Source organism: Squalius cephalus (assembly GCF_949319135.1).
Source record: "Squalius cephalus genome assembly, chromosome: 24".
Classification (NCBI taxonomy): domain Eukaryota; kingdom Metazoa; phylum Chordata; class Actinopteri; order Cypriniformes; family Leuciscidae; genus Squalius; species Squalius cephalus.
The window spans coordinates 15,345,383-15,361,112 of record NC_137145.1 but is presented as its reverse complement, the minus strand read 5'-3'; the positions used below and the strand labels follow the sequence as shown (position 1 = coordinate 15,361,112).

The 15,730-nt window shown below is 37.6% G+C and overlaps 1 protein-coding gene across 1 annotated transcript; it reads right to left on the bottom strand.

Moving 5' to 3' along the window:
• Positions 1-4,647: 4,647 nt before the first annotated feature.
• Positions 4,648-15,059, bottom strand: tmem135 (transmembrane protein 135). Its single transcript, XM_079860963.1, has 15 exons — positions 14,840-15,059; positions 13,040-13,167; positions 12,532-12,624; positions 11,896-11,929; positions 11,616-11,681; positions 11,397-11,443; positions 10,819-10,860; positions 10,503-10,670; positions 7,701-7,770; positions 7,295-7,462; positions 7,072-7,135; positions 6,917-6,993; positions 6,268-6,366; positions 5,872-5,939; positions 4,648-5,782 (listed from the first exon to the last, which is right to left on the bottom strand). Exons 1-15 carry the CDS (start codon positions 14,978-14,980, stop codon positions 5,650-5,652), a joined length of 1,398 nt encoding a protein of 465 aa, XP_079717089.1. The 5' UTR covers positions 14,981-15,059; the 3' UTR covers positions 4,648-5,649.
• Positions 15,060-15,730: the final 671 nt, after the last annotated feature.

Here is a 15,730-nt window from a genome sequence, read left to right as displayed (position 1 = left end):
ATGTAACTAAAATTAGATAAAAGTCCTCTAAAAGGCTGTAATTGTTACTTGGTAAAACATGTATGTGTTGAAACAGCTAATAATGAAATGTGACATTCTGTACTTTTGACTCATATTCATGCTTCAATCATATTTTGAGATTTCTTGACTCCTGAGCAAACGGAGCGATTTTGTCTTAGTTAGTTCAACCAAAAATGAAAATTCTGTCATCATTTTCTCACCCTGATGTCGTTCCAAACCCATAAGACTTTTGTTCATCTTCCGAACAAAAATTAAATCTGAGATCTTTCTGTCTCTCGATTGACACTTAGACGTTTCAAAAAGTAAATAAAGAGATTGTAAAACTAATCCATATGAATTTTCTGAAGAGACATGATCGCTTTATATGATGAACAGATTGAATTTAGGGTTTTATTCACAAATAAACATTCATCAACTCACACATCAGTTGTGGTAAACGAAAGCTCAAACATGTTCGCTTGATGTGTGAGAACCAATGAGGTTCATTCTCGTGTTACGCAGCACGTTTGAGCTTCAGCAAGGACCAATGAGGTTCATTCTTGTGTTACGCAGCACGTTTGAGCTTCAGCAAGGACCAATGAGGTTTGTTCGTATGTTACGCAGCACGTTTGAGCTTCAGCAAGAACCAATGAGGTTCATTCTCATGTTACGCAGCACGTTTGAGCTTCAGCAAGGACCAATGAGGTTCATTCTCATGTTATGCAGCACGTTTGAGCTTCAGCGAGGACCAATGAGGTTCATTCTCGTGTTACGCAGCACGTTTGAGCTTCAGCAAGAACCAATGAGGTTCATTCTCGTGTTACGCAGCACGTTTGAGCTTCAGCAAGGACCAATGAGGTTCATTCTCGTGTTACGCAGCACGTTTGAGCTTCAGCAAGGACTAATGAGGTTTGTTCGTATGTTACGCAGCACGTTTGAGCTTCAGCAAGGACCAATGAGGTTCATTCTCGTGTTACGCAGCACGTTTGAGCTTCAGCAAGGACTAATGAGGTTTGTTCGTATGTTACGCAGCACGTTTGAGCTTCAGCAAGGACCAATGAGGTTCATTCTCGTGTTACGCAGCACGTTTGAGCTTCAGCAAGGACTAATGAGGTTCATTCTCGTGTTACGCAGCACGTTTGAGCTTCAGCAAGAACCAATGAGGTTCATTCTCGTGTTACGCAGCACGTTTGAGCTTCAGCAAGGACCAATGAGGTTCATTCTCGTGTTACGCAGCACGTTTGAGCTTCAGCAAGGACTAATGAGGTTTGTTCGTATGTTACGCAGCACGTTTGAGCTTCAGCAAGGACCAATGAGGTTCATTCTCGTGTTACGCAGCACGTTTGAGGTTCATTCTCATGTTACGCAGCACATTTGAGCTTCAGCAAGAACCAATGAGGTTCATTCTCGTGTTACGTAGCACATTTGAGCTTCAGCAAGAACCAATGAGGTTTGTTCGTATGTTACGCAGCACGTTTGAGCTTCAGCAAGGACCAATGAGGTTTGTTCGTATGTTACGCAGCACGTTTGAGCTTCAGCAAGGACCAATGAGGTTTGTTCTCACGCATCAAGCAGGTTCGGTTGAGCTTCTGTTCATGTTCACTGATAAATGTATATATATGTGAATAAAAGTCTAAATTCAATCTGTTCATCATATAAAGCGATCGTGTCTCTTCAGAAAATGTGGACTAAACCGTTCAATTTATATGGATGGATTCATATTGAAGGAAAAATTCCTCAATGAAATCGTTATGTGTTTGGAACAACATGAGGGTGAGTAATTAATGACAGAATTCTCAATTTTGGGTGAACTAACCCATTAACGTCCCAATACTTATGGAGGGCACTGTATAATAATCTCCAAATACTTCTACAATAACATTGGCTTTCCTCTGCCTGATTTTAAAATCAAATAAGCTGCCATGCAAAATGCCCCATTACTTTTTACAAAACAGACTTTCAATGAGGAGGGGATTATGAGTTAATGAATGTGGTGAGTAGTATTAATCTCCTCAGCAGTCTGCCTGGAGTATTCCTCACTCGATACCTGCCAGACTCATTAACATCCCGGGTCTCATTTAATAAATGTGTTAAAATAGGCTTAAGTAGATTAGATTTTATTATAGATTTTGTCTGCCGGTCCATAAAATCCCTGCAGGTCAGCCAACCGCTCTTCTGCGACGGTTAAAGCTGGTAAAATATTCTCAAGCCAAATCAATCCAAAGTGTAGCGACAACACAAGACGACTTCTCTGACATCAATACAACAGCAAGCAGACATAACCGCATCACTTTGATCAGAGCATTTGTGTGGCCTCATTCTGCCATGGATCCTGACAACCTGGAGGCACAGGCAAGAAAGGACATGCCATGATTAGGTGTGCATCTGAGGCTAACCACACACACACACACACCTCTCACCGGTTTCTAACAAACATGACAGCTTGACATTGCACCTGGGTTCGATTCATCTGGATCAGGTCCCAGACAAGTGTGAAGAAGAGAGACAGCACTGGAACTGAGACAAAGAGAGTTTGCAGCCCTCCTAGTAACCTTGTAGAAACGTTGCAGCTTTTTGTACATTTTGAGGAATGCTCAGCTGCTGCATGTACAGTATATGGATGATGTTCAATAAATGCACACTCTGGCCGCACACATTCACACTCTCATCCTTCAGACTGTTTGATGAGATTCAGTTGCCATGGAGACAGCTGAAAGTGATTGATTGGCCAGCACCTGAAAAGTGCTCACCGAAACTTCTAGATCAACCAGTTATTTTTAAAGGGCCCTGTGGGAAATCTCAGCATGAAGGACGTGAATCAAGAGAAAGTTTGCTACATCTGTGCTGAAGGTCACTGCAAAAATACTGGCACAATTAAAGACGGCTCTCCCATTTGCGTCGCACATTAATGCGTAGATTTGCTCTAGAAGTTTGCGTTCGCACGGTTTTGAGACCACGGCATGGATATCTGTCCTTCAGCTCTTTCTCTGGTTAAGAAATAACCGTGAAAATGAGAATCGTCACCAGAAATCGGAGATCAAATTAATATTTCTCCTTGGAGATGCGGTAAGGACAGTCTTAAAGGCATCTCACACATAATTCCATCCCTTTTCCATCAACAGAGCAGAGATGAAAATGTTATTCATTTATCAAGAAAGAAGAACGCCGTTTAATTTACATACAGTAGCTCAACTTATAAGCATGACATCAGCAACGTCAAGGTCACTGGTTTGATTCCAAAACGTACAGTGCATTTTATCAGTGAGCTGCAGTATAGTCTGGCAAATATATACATGTAGAGGTCAAATGTCTTTTTTGAGCGTTCTGAGTTTTCACTTATCCGCCAGTTCAAATGAATCATTGTTCATGAACAGGCATGAACAGATCCTCTCTCAGGACTAGACATGACTCTCACACTGGGCCGCTCAGAGGGCCGGAGACTGGACAGAAAGTCGAGAAGCACGGACACAAATGCTTGTCTGTAAATAAAGACAATGTGAAAGTGAGAGGACAAAACAAAGCAATTTGTAACCATTTCGAAGACAATTTCTGCTGCGTCAGGAGGATCATGTGAACTGAATACAAAGTGCAACACTGAGAAGATTCAGAGCCTCTCCTCGATGGACAATTACTGAATTTTATCATCCAGGGCCATAATTTAAGATACAATGAAAATATATATATATATTTAAAAAAAGGATGCAAATAAACAAAGTTTCAGTATTAAGTTGGTCTACTACTAGAAATAAAGATACTAATATTATAATCTCTGTTTACAAATAAACACCTATATTAGTCTTGCAAATGTTTTTAAATTAAGTGCACTCATGGATTCAAATATGGGATGATCTGCGATTTAAACGGAGTATAACATCGCCCTCCAGTGGACGTTTGAACAAATCGGTTATATATAGTTTTGTTTTTTGTTTTTCTTCAATGTATCACTCATCTAAATAGCATGTTAAACTATCAAACCAATCTTTAAGAAGACAACATGAAGAAAAAGTGATTATTAGTCATAATTATATATTTATTAGCCAGTCATATTGTGAAATAATATTACAATTTAAAAGAAATGATGTATATTTGAATACATTTTAAAATGTGATTTATTCCTTTGATGCAAAGCTGAATTTTCAGCATCATTACTCCAGTCTTCAGTGTCACATGATCCTTCAGAAATCATTTGCTGCTCAAGAAACATTTATTATTATCAATGTTGAAAACAGTTATTGTTCCTTAACATTTTTTGTGGAAATAATGATACCATTCAAACATCCCTACTTTTATTCATCAGGGATGCATTAAATTGATCAAAAGTGACAGTGAAGACATTTATAATGTCACAAAAGATTTTCTGTTTTTTAATAAATGCAAAATAATTGTTATTCATTGAACTTTCTATTCATCAAAGAATCCTGAAAAAAGTATCACCATTTCCACCGTTTCACAACCGTAAAAATATATTATTTTGTAATATTTCACTGTATTTTTGATTAAATAAATGCAGCCTTGTTGAGCAGCAGAGACTTCTCTCAAAACATAAAAAAATTGTAATGTTGCCAAACTTTTGACAGGCACTGTGTGTACATGTGCGCGTGTGTATATATATATATATATATATATAGCTAAATAAAACACTAGACCTTATTTCATCTGAACATTTTTTAATATAAAAGCTTTTGCTTTTATACAAACATCAAAGACATAAGGCTTTCTTTTTTTCTTTTTACATAAATTACATTTCAAAAACACAGCAATACTGCGATTATATTGTCAGATTTTACACTATATTATTATTAATTAAAAAAAAATATTTGCTACTGAAAATGAAGGTGAAAGTCCATTAAGATGAGTTTTAATCTTCTTATCTCTCCTGAAAGAATATTTGCAAATAATAAATCTGCAATAAAAGGTGGGTAGTAAATGTGTAGTTCTGTACTAATAACATTCCATAAAAGCCTCTACTTACCAGAAGGTCTCAAATTATCTGTACAAGAATTAAGTGCACGCTAAAGACAGAAGAGATCAAACACAACCCTGATGTCAGCAAGATCTTTTTACATTGGCTGAACCCGCATTTCCTGACTATGGCAGACAGTTAATTACAGATTTGATCGTTTTTGGTAGGATTTGAAATGACAATGACCAAAAATAATCCAGCATCACCTTTTAAGATGGCCGACGTTGTGCTGTAAACAACAGTCTGAATTTTCCTAACGAAAAAAAATTAAAATCATTTTATATTCTCAAAGCCGATTAGTTAATGCTACAGACTAAAAAACACAGAGGTTGCAGGTCAAATCCCAAAGAGTTCAGGAATTGCTGAGTTAGTGTGAGCACATTCCTGGTCTGTCATTCTGCCCTTGAGAATCCAATAAGCCACCATTATCCTATAAACCTCAAATCATCTTCAAATGCTTATAATGTGCGTACAGAGAGGTCACATCTTGCCTGCGGTAATTACATTGCAAAATGTTTCAGATCCACATTAACGTAAACGTATAACTGCCTTTACACTTTCACTTCACATTTAATGAGCGCCAGGCCGAGAGAATGTAAGACAGAGAGATTGTGTGCAAGAGCTTTCCGTGCCTTCGTGTCATTGTTGGTCTATGTGAAGACATCTCACAGGTATCCACGGGTCTGTCAGCCCAACTGCACGTCCATGTCGATGGGACACAGCACGTATCTGGGGTCAAGTTTAGGCCTGTAGTCACCAAACTGTCTGGAAGCCTCGGTCCCGAAAACATCAAGCACTTTTCTGTTCATCAGAGCAAACCTGGACAAAGAAATCATAACTTTGTTTGTTCAACAATTCATATGCATAATGGGACTTGATAATCAATCAGATTTTCCATTAATACTCACCTGCCCTTTGTCAACCGCAGTAGAAACTTCCAGTATGATGGTCTCAGATTTTGCACTTCCATGACCGCCTAATCAGATCCATCCAGGACATATCAAACAAAATTATTTCAAAATAAATCACATGAACTATGGGCATGTTTCCAGTAGGTTTTTGAAATTGTCTTGAATTTATTGCTTTGTAATTTAAAACCTGGCAAACCTATTTTTGCCTTACTTTAATTTAAACCGCACTTGGCGTGATTCTCATTCAGTTCATGACGGAGTCATCAATAAGTCACACGGGCACAAACAGCTTCTGCATTTTAATGAAGTTTGTATTTTCCCTTGGTGTAAAACTGTCCTTGGATATCCAGAAGGTCCTTTTAGGTAGATTTAAAAAAAACATTTTAAACTCACCGCTTGAAAACAGATGGCGGTGGAGATGGCATAGATTATGGTGTCAGCTTCAGGGAAGTAAGGAAACCTGCCTGCCTCGATCCCTTTGAAATACAGTGTCTAAAAAGACAGTGACAGATTATTAACAATGTATACACATACACTGAGTTATATTTTAAATAAAAATAAATACACTGAACAAAAATGATAAACGCCACTTTTTTTGCCCCCATTTTTCATGAGCTGAACTTAAAGATCTATGACTTTATCTATGTACACAAAAGGCCTATTTCTCTCAAATATTGTTCACAAATCTGTCTAAATCTGTGTTAGTGAGCACTTCTCCTTTGCCGAGATAATCCATCCACCTCACAGGTGTGGCATATCAAGATGCTGATTATACAGCATGATTATTGCACAGGTGTGCCTTAGGCTGGCCACAATAAAAGGCCACTCTAAAATGTGCAGTTTTACTGTATTGGGTGGGGGGGACCCTTTAAAAACACAAAGCAAACATCTATATGTGTGTATATATAGATCTAGGCAGGTGGAGCTGGGGAGGTAGAGGGTTTCAGAAGAACTCTGACAAGCCAAAAGCAAACACTGAACCAGACACATCATTGAGAAGCCCTACTCATTTGAAACCACTAAAAAACAAGATAATTCTTACCTCCACTAGTTTAGAGAAGAGGTACATGGAGATAGTGGTGCTCTTGTAGAAGAACATTGACGTGCCGGCAAGAAAACCTGATAAGATGGAGAAAAAGGTGAGCTGAGAATCTCTAATGGCTGTGCAAAAGGAAAGGGCTTCAAAACACAATTTACCTGCTATGAGAGCATGGAGCTCGTCGTCCAGGTTCCGCATCCATCTCAGTAAACAGCTTGTGCCCTTTCATAAAATGGAAGTGAGATGAAGAGAGAGAAATATCACATCTGAAAAATATGTCACTGAGAAAGGTGAAGGAAACAAACCCCCCCCTACAAGTTGCAGAGAATCTTGCTGTCTCATAGGAAAGACGAGCACTGGATCTTAGTGGAGATGAAGTACCTTGTATATACTGACAAAAGATCCCAGGAAAGCTCCTAGCTGGAAGTTCTCTTTGTTGTAGAGCAGCCAGAGCAGACGAGAGGGTTTGGTGAAGGCCTGTCTGAATGCTGATGGAACCTTCAAACAGCACTGAATGAGGTAACCCACGCTGAACATCCGGATGAAACCCTTTAAAACACAAAGCAAACATCTCAGAAGCTGCTCTCCAGAAAACATCCAGCAACTTCACATCAGCTGCCAGTTAGCGAGCAAAGGGCACTGCTATTTCAACAGAGCCTTTCACCCAGATGAATGCTACACGTTTATGCATTCGCATTCGGTCTCTCTCCCATTTTAAACACGTATGCTCAGAACAAACAGATGGATGGTTTGAAAGACAGCAGGTTTGGTGGTCTCAGACTCTTACTTTAACACAGTAGGAGATGCAGTTGTCCTGATAGTGTTTGCAACATCTATGCCTGGGTCCATGTTTGCATCTAAAGGGGACAACACACGCACAATGAATGCAAATGCACAATATCTTATGAAGCAGGGGAACATTCACACATGACAATGAAGCTGACTGCTGACTGAACAACCAGGAATAAAAATTAACTCACAAAGTGGCAAATGGAAGTAAAACCATTTTTTTCCCATTATAAATGTATAAAGCAGCACTGCATAAGGTAGTATATTTGTATTTGTGGTCAGTAGGGCTGTGCTCAGAATATCGATACAACGATACATCATCATGAACTCCTGACGATGCGCATATCGATACCGTCGTGCTTTTGAATAGCCAATTCAGGGCTCGAATTTCGGTGCGGGATTGCGGGTATTGTGCATAATTTCCCGCAGGCCTCTTACTTATAATGCGGGAAATTCCGCCTCAGTCACAAACAGCTTGCGAGAAACAAAAGCTATTTTTCGTGGATTATATCGATTTAACAGACAAAAACATGCAAAATAATCTAAAAAATTTCGGTCTTGGTGAGTATCCTCTAAGCACAGTCGGTTATGTCTTGAAAAAGCATAAAACACATATGACAGTATAATGAAAACAGGATCCGTGCACTAGATCTTAAAGTGACAGCAGCCATATGTGTCTGTCATTCCTTTTGTTGTCAAAACAACAAAAGATAGCTTTAATTTTAAGGAATCTGGATTAATAACTTATGTATTTAATTTAGCCAGGACTAAAATACTACCCAGTGTTATTTTACATTTGATTACTTTATTCAGTTTCTGTAGTATTTCTGAATACTACAGGGTGGGCCATTTATATGGATACACCGTAATAACATGGGAATGGTTGGTGATATTAAAGTCCTGTTTGTGGCACATTAGTATATGTGAGGGGGCAAACTCCTCAAGATGGGTGGTGACCATGACATATACTAATGTGCCACAAACAGGACTTTAATATCACCAACCATTCCCATGTTATTACGGTGTATCCATATAAATGGCCCACCCTGTAGTGCTAGACCTATTCAAAGACTTTTCTCTTTATTGGTAGGCTATCTTTATTCTATTGTATTTATATGTGCTACTTTTTACAATTTATTTTAAAGATTGAAATCAATCTCAAAAGATTACAAATGCATTAATCCGCTTCATATGTTAGGATTTACACCCATACAGTGTTGTCGAGAAAAATAGCTTCAGACAATTGCTTCACGAGTGTGAGCCACGCTACACAATACCAACACGACAGTCAATTTTGAAAAGAAACGGCAATTCCGGTTGTATGATGAAGTTAAGCGAGACGTTCTTCTGTCACTCTCTTCCTTCACAGAGAGTTTTTAACCCTGAGCATTGTCAAACAATTGTTGTTTCTGCATAAAAATGATTTCAACGTAATGTGAAGAAATGACTTTGTTTGGTGGATATTCTAACACTTAGGACCAAATTGTTAAATACTATGTGTTTAAAAGAGTTTGAGAAAACTAAGTTAAATTTAAGTTGTTACAGTTTTTGCTTTTATGGAATGTTTTAAGTTTTGCTTAGTCATTGAGCATTGTTGACACGCTTCAGTGTCACTATAATTGACACTATAATTGTCATTTCAGTTATTGAGGCAGAGACTTTAAAACCATAAGGAAGAGCCATTCTAAGCTTTTTTCTGACAATTTGTTTTATTTCATTTAACTAGTTTTTTTGATGACAAAAACTTAATAGTTTTTCCAGTTATCACAACTGTTATAACACTGGTTATTCAATAAACAGATATTACGGTTACTAAACTCTGCTCAAAAGAAATTTAAATTTCCAAATTGATCCATATCGTATCGTGATGCTTATCGTATCGTGACATTGTTGGTTATACACAGCCCTAGTGGTCAGTAATAAAAAAAGAAATAAAAAAAAGAAATTAATACTTGTATTGATAAAGGATGCATTAAATTGATCAAAAGTGACAGCAAATACATTTAGAAAAGTCTTATAATGTAAGAGATTTCCAATTCAAATAAATGCTGTTCTTTTGAACTTTCCATTCACCAAATAATCCTTAAAAAAAAGCCTCACGGTTTCCACAAAAATATTAGCAGCACAACTGTTTTTAACTTTGATAAGAAGAAATGATTCTTGAGCATTAAATAAGTATTTTATAATGATTTCTGAAGGATCATGTGAAACTGAAGACTGGAGTAATGATGCTGAAATTTCAGCTTTGCATCAATTACATTTTAAAATATATTAAAATAGAAAACAGTTATTTCAAATTGTTGTAAACATTTCACAATATTACTGTTTCTAATGTATCTTTAATATCAATGCAGCCTTGGTGAGCACAAAAATCGTACTGACACCAAACTTTTGAATGGTATTGTGTGCATGTAGTTTTTATGATATAAATTATTTTCTCAAATATACATGTAGATTTGGTTTTAATTTGTATTTTATTACTGTGGTCAATAGAATTAACTGATCTCATAAATTCTAAAAGTCATTTAAAAGAAAAAGGAATAACACCACATTTGATAAAAGAGTAAACTTAGTTCACAATTAATTTATTTTACTTTGACAGTTCTAAATATCCTTTTTTACTCCCGTAATTTTTCCATGAATTAAAAAGTCTTTAAGTAATTATGTCATATAAAAAAATAGTCTAATTATATAATACTTTTGGCGGTATCGAATAGAATTAAATAAAATTTTCAGTCAAAAATACCGGTCTTGAATACAAGTTTGAAATGTATGTTTTCTAGGTGTGTATCTCACTCACATAGAGTCTAGGAGTTTGCGTGTAAATGCTGTGATGCAGCTCCCCCTGGAGGCAGGCGTGTGCTCTGGTCTCTCATCCGGTGGCTGCGCGTCTCTCTCTGAACCCTGTGCGTACGCGTGCTCAGCCAGGCTAGAGTGTGTCGGGATCTCCTCCTTCCCAACTATAAACCTGCCACAGCCAGACACATAATCTCCTTTAGCAGCCTGACATGACTTTAAACTCTGAACAGGGTGTTTCCTAGGGGGCCTTAGGATTAACAGAAAATCCTTGGGAATTTAAGTAGTTTGTACAGAAGTCGTATAAATGATAAACTTACTTTAAGGAAGAGAAAGCAAAGCCATTCAGGCCGTCTTTGCATCTGAAGATAAAACCAGAAATGGGAAAGGTCAAAGTTTGTAATCGAACTATATATGCGTTCTGAAGAGTGTGCTTGTCCGTCTTAAAGGGATAGTTCGCCTAAAAATGACAATACGGTCATCATTTACTCAGGTTGTTCCAAACCTGTATGAGTTCTTTCTTCTGCTAAACACAAAAGATGATATTTTGAAGAATGTTAGTAACCAGACACTTGATGGGCTCCACTGACTTCCATAGTAGTTTTCTTCCATACTATGGAAGTCGATTGGGACCATTAACTGTTTGGTTATCAACATTCTTCAAAATATTTTTTGTGTTCAGCAGAAGAAAGAAATTCATACAGGTTTGGAACAACTTGAGGGCGAGTAAATGACAGAATTTTCATTTTTCGGTGAACTATCCCTTTAATGCTGGTCCTGGAGAACCTCAGCCAGTCTTGGAGCCTCTACTAATGAGAAGATGTGTTAAATAAATGAGTTAACCAGTGCTGGCGTCTTCCAGAACCACGGTTGAGAACCAATAAGCTGACCAACATACCTGAAGAAAAACATGTAGAGAGATGCAGTCAAGCAGAAGAGAAGAACCTAGGGGGAAAAATTTTGAAAATATGAGATAGACATCAAACAAAACGCTGTGATCAGGCTAAAAACATTTATGTTGCTTTCAATCAATTGAATGCATCTGTGCTGAATAAATGTATTAATTCAATTATTTAAAAAAAAAAAAATCTTATTAACGGTAACATAACTAACGTACCTCTCCATGTTTCATAGGCTTAACCAGACCCCTCGTGACAGCCATCCGAAAAATCGTCTCCGTTGCCTGGAAATAACACAGAGCACTTTAGATCAAAATTAGCTGAGGGTTCCTTGAAACAGACAATTTTTGATCACAGCTTTCCAGAAACTGTAACATAAGTGACAGATAACAGATGCAATGTTGACAACTGCCAGGATATGGTCAAGCAAGTATGAAAAAACTGTCGAGAAGACTTAACACAGTGGAACTGAAAAGAAGCGATGCTGAATCATCTCACCAGGTTTGCCATGTAAATTGTAAGAAGTCCTCTCCTGCATAAGAACACAGACGAATTACATAGGATCTCTAACCATTTTGCGATGTTAAGGCCCAGTCACACAAAGGACGATAACAATAAAGTTTTAATGATCAATAAAGAACGATTAAGTTTTAATAATCGTTTTAATTATATGAGAAAAGATACATCCACACCACAACTATAACAATAATTACACAGCAGAAAAATATTGTTGGAATCACTTTCAGGACAATTTTCCAGCTGATAAATGATAAAAACACTGACATCCAATCAGAATCTGACTTTAACTCTTTCCCCACCAGCGTACAGATCAAAACAAAGAATTTAAACAAAAGAAAAAGTATTATTCTAGCTTCATGCATTCTTTTATCAACAATTGAAAGTGGGTTTCATAAAAAAAGCAACATTTTGAACAAAAAGCTGAGAAAATCAGAAATCTTTATCCCCCAAAGACTATAACGTGCACAAGCACTGCTTTAATCACTTGTTTCTGCTCTTTTTTTGCCTGTGTTTTGATCTGGAGCTTCTCTACTTTTTCAGAAGTTGTGTAATAAATGTAGTTTAAACTTTGCATGAAATTTGTTATCAGCATGAAAGGAAAACGTCAGGGCTAACCTGCTTTTCCGCTCTATTAGAATGGCGATGTATGAGGCCGGCAGTGCCGCCCCAAAGCCGGCCGACCAGGAGTAGAAACCTCCCAACAGCTTCCTGAATAACAGAAGAAAAAGAAAGGAAACAATGGAAAGGACAGTAGGTCATTTATATTCATAAACTACACAACAGAGCTAACTGACGTGCTTTCAACCGAGGATAATATCGCTGCTGAATATTTGTCTCATTTAGAAGGGATTTCAATGTATTCACAAATTAAGTGCGCTTCATTCCATTGAACCGGTCATGCAGAATAACGGTCATAAATCCAAAAGTTTATCTCAGTACGTAATTTATTTGATGTGTCAATGGTCTTAATAATCCTATTTGGACGAATATGAGCGTAGACTCTGAACAGCTGATAAGGACATGGATTCAAAGGTTGCTTTACAGCTCTTGTTGCAGCAACAGTACACGTGGGACAGCAAACATTTCCAAGTATTGCTTGTTAGCAGAATTCGGTTAAGAATACCGGAGAATGCAGAAAAACGCAATGTAGAGGCCTCCATTTGCGGTCAGGAAAGACGTGGATTGCAGGATCTCAGGAAGCAGCCTTTTCTTGTAATAATCTTTTTTCCTCCTCCTTAAAATGGCTGCAATCTGGAACACAGAAAAAAAATTTCGGATTTTACTCTGAGCTTTTAAAGTCACCTTGAAATTAAAATGGACAATTCGTATTTTCTATGGAATACTGCAGTATTTATTATAAATGATTTATGCGTTCACATCATTTTATTAAATTCATGCGGCCTCATAATCTTTGATCAAAATGACTTCTCCCTCTTGCAGTGACATCTCTTCTCCGATGATGTGTTTACTGGCGCGAGGGCGGGACAACCTGTCACTCACATGATCAACCAATAGCAAACGACAATGATCCAACCATCCAATCAAGTCCCGTCCAGTATTTTTTCTTGTTTGAGAAGCTGGCAACTTTGGTTTCATGCCAACTTTAAAGGAAAAAGAATGCACTGAGAGCTTATGTGGCACAATAGACTACAGTACAGTTTCAATATGACATCGGCTGTAACCTTTGTTGTGGAATTACACAAACACATTGGTTTCTGTAGATGCTGACACTGTGGTTTGTCATCCAAATACCACTGACCTACTGTCTAATGATAGACTGACTGAGCCATAGTTTTTATGAAACTGAATCGAATGCCAGCACTGCACTGCAACCCTATAGTTCAGGTGTTGCACCACTATGAACTGGATGATCCCTCTATCAGATCTATAAAGACTGACAGCCAGTTATGCTTAGTCAATTCAGGCATGTACATACAAGATAACATTCCCTGATTAATAAATATACTTATGTGATGTGGCATTTAGCCAATCAAAACTGATTTATGGAATATTGCTGTATTTATTATAAATGATTTATCAGTGCACAGCATTATTAGGGCCAGAGCACCAGGGTTGCTAATTACCAGTTTATTTAATAAGGCATAATTCGTGAACAAATCGTTCAAGCAGGTGTGACATCAAAATCTGTCTCCCAATGAGATTATGACTCCCCTGCTTCTCCCTATGACGGTTAGGATTAGGATTAGGTGTGAGCGTTAGAGATGGGGACCAATAGATAGAGGCACTGAATAAATCAATCCGAAACAAGTGTGTCAAAATTTCGCTAGAAAGATTCAACCGATTCATTGAAAAGATCCAAACCTCCAAAAACGATTCGTTCACGAATCTGATTGGTAAATTTTAATGTGAGACAGTGAACATCCTGGCCAAATAAAACATCTGAACCTAAACCTTGCTTTGATAAACGAATAGTTCATCTTAAATCTGCAGTTTCAGTTTAAGGAGAATGATTGTGCAAATCTAACAGACAAACCAGTTTTTCATCAAATTAAGTAGGCTATGTCAAGCATCATTTCAATTCACAACATAGTTCAAAGAGGACTGTAATGCGGAAACGTGAACATTAAACAATAAGACAATGAACAATGAAAGCGAAAGTTTTGCACAAAGTTACGCAAATGAGCATTTGACAGTTTGATCAGTATCATTCAGCAGCTCTCTCTCTCTCTCTCCTTCATCTCATGTCATCAGTCTAACGACCTTTCCTGGACGATTTGAATGCTAGTAAATGTAAAACACGACGGTTGAGACATACTTTTGTGTTTTTATTAATAATGAACTTAGCAACTGTTACGGGCCCTCGCTCGCATCGTCCTGCAGGACTCTGATGTAACTTAGCTACCAGGCTAACTGCGCCCTTGCCAGGGTGAATTAACGTTTAGATCCGCGCAAATACACTCACCAGATACAGAGGAGCGTATATCTTGAATGAGACCTCCAGAGCACCGGCTGTCACCTGGAGGGTGGAATTCGTACATGAGGTACTCCATGTGTGTCCTATCTCATAGCAGCTATGCGGTATGGACTTACTGAGAGCAGCCATGATTAGTACCGCACGTCGGGAGCGCGCGTCCACTGTTTCTTGCAAGAGCGCTCCCGATGAACGCGCGCACCCTGGAAGGGCACATAATGACAAACGACCAGATACTGCCACGGTTATTGTTTCCACACAATAAAAATCATTTAATTGATTATGTAATTATTATTTGTTAGTTACAATATAAGTGAATTATTTTTAATATTAATAATTTATGTTTAATAATTTAGCAAAGCGCCTTACAAATAACTAGAACTAGAACAGGGCAACAATATGTAAGTGCTGTGACTAGTCCCAGTTAGTCTTGCACACTACACGTAGGCCTAATTACAGAAAGACTCGGAACATTTCTCATAAAAACTAAAGAACTAAAGCAAAACATTAACTGTGGTAACCATTTTTAGCTGGAAGGTGTGATGTATAATCGATTTTTAATAATACTGTCTTTGAAATTACCTTTTTTATGCATTCATTGCTATAATGAATCTGATTTTTTAAGATTTCTAAATATTGGCACCCCAATAACAGTTAGCAAACACATATCTATAAATTACATAAAAATTTAATTCACTACAAATATAAAATAATTAGTGTGCGCCAACTTAACAATTAGCAAATCTGTCTATATCTGTAGACTTTGATATAACCAGACCTCCACGAACCACTCACACTAGTGCTTTTTTTTTTTTTTTACATTTATAAAAGGTACTTACATTTCCTAATTGAACTAAGGCTTAATCCTGGCTTAATTTAAAC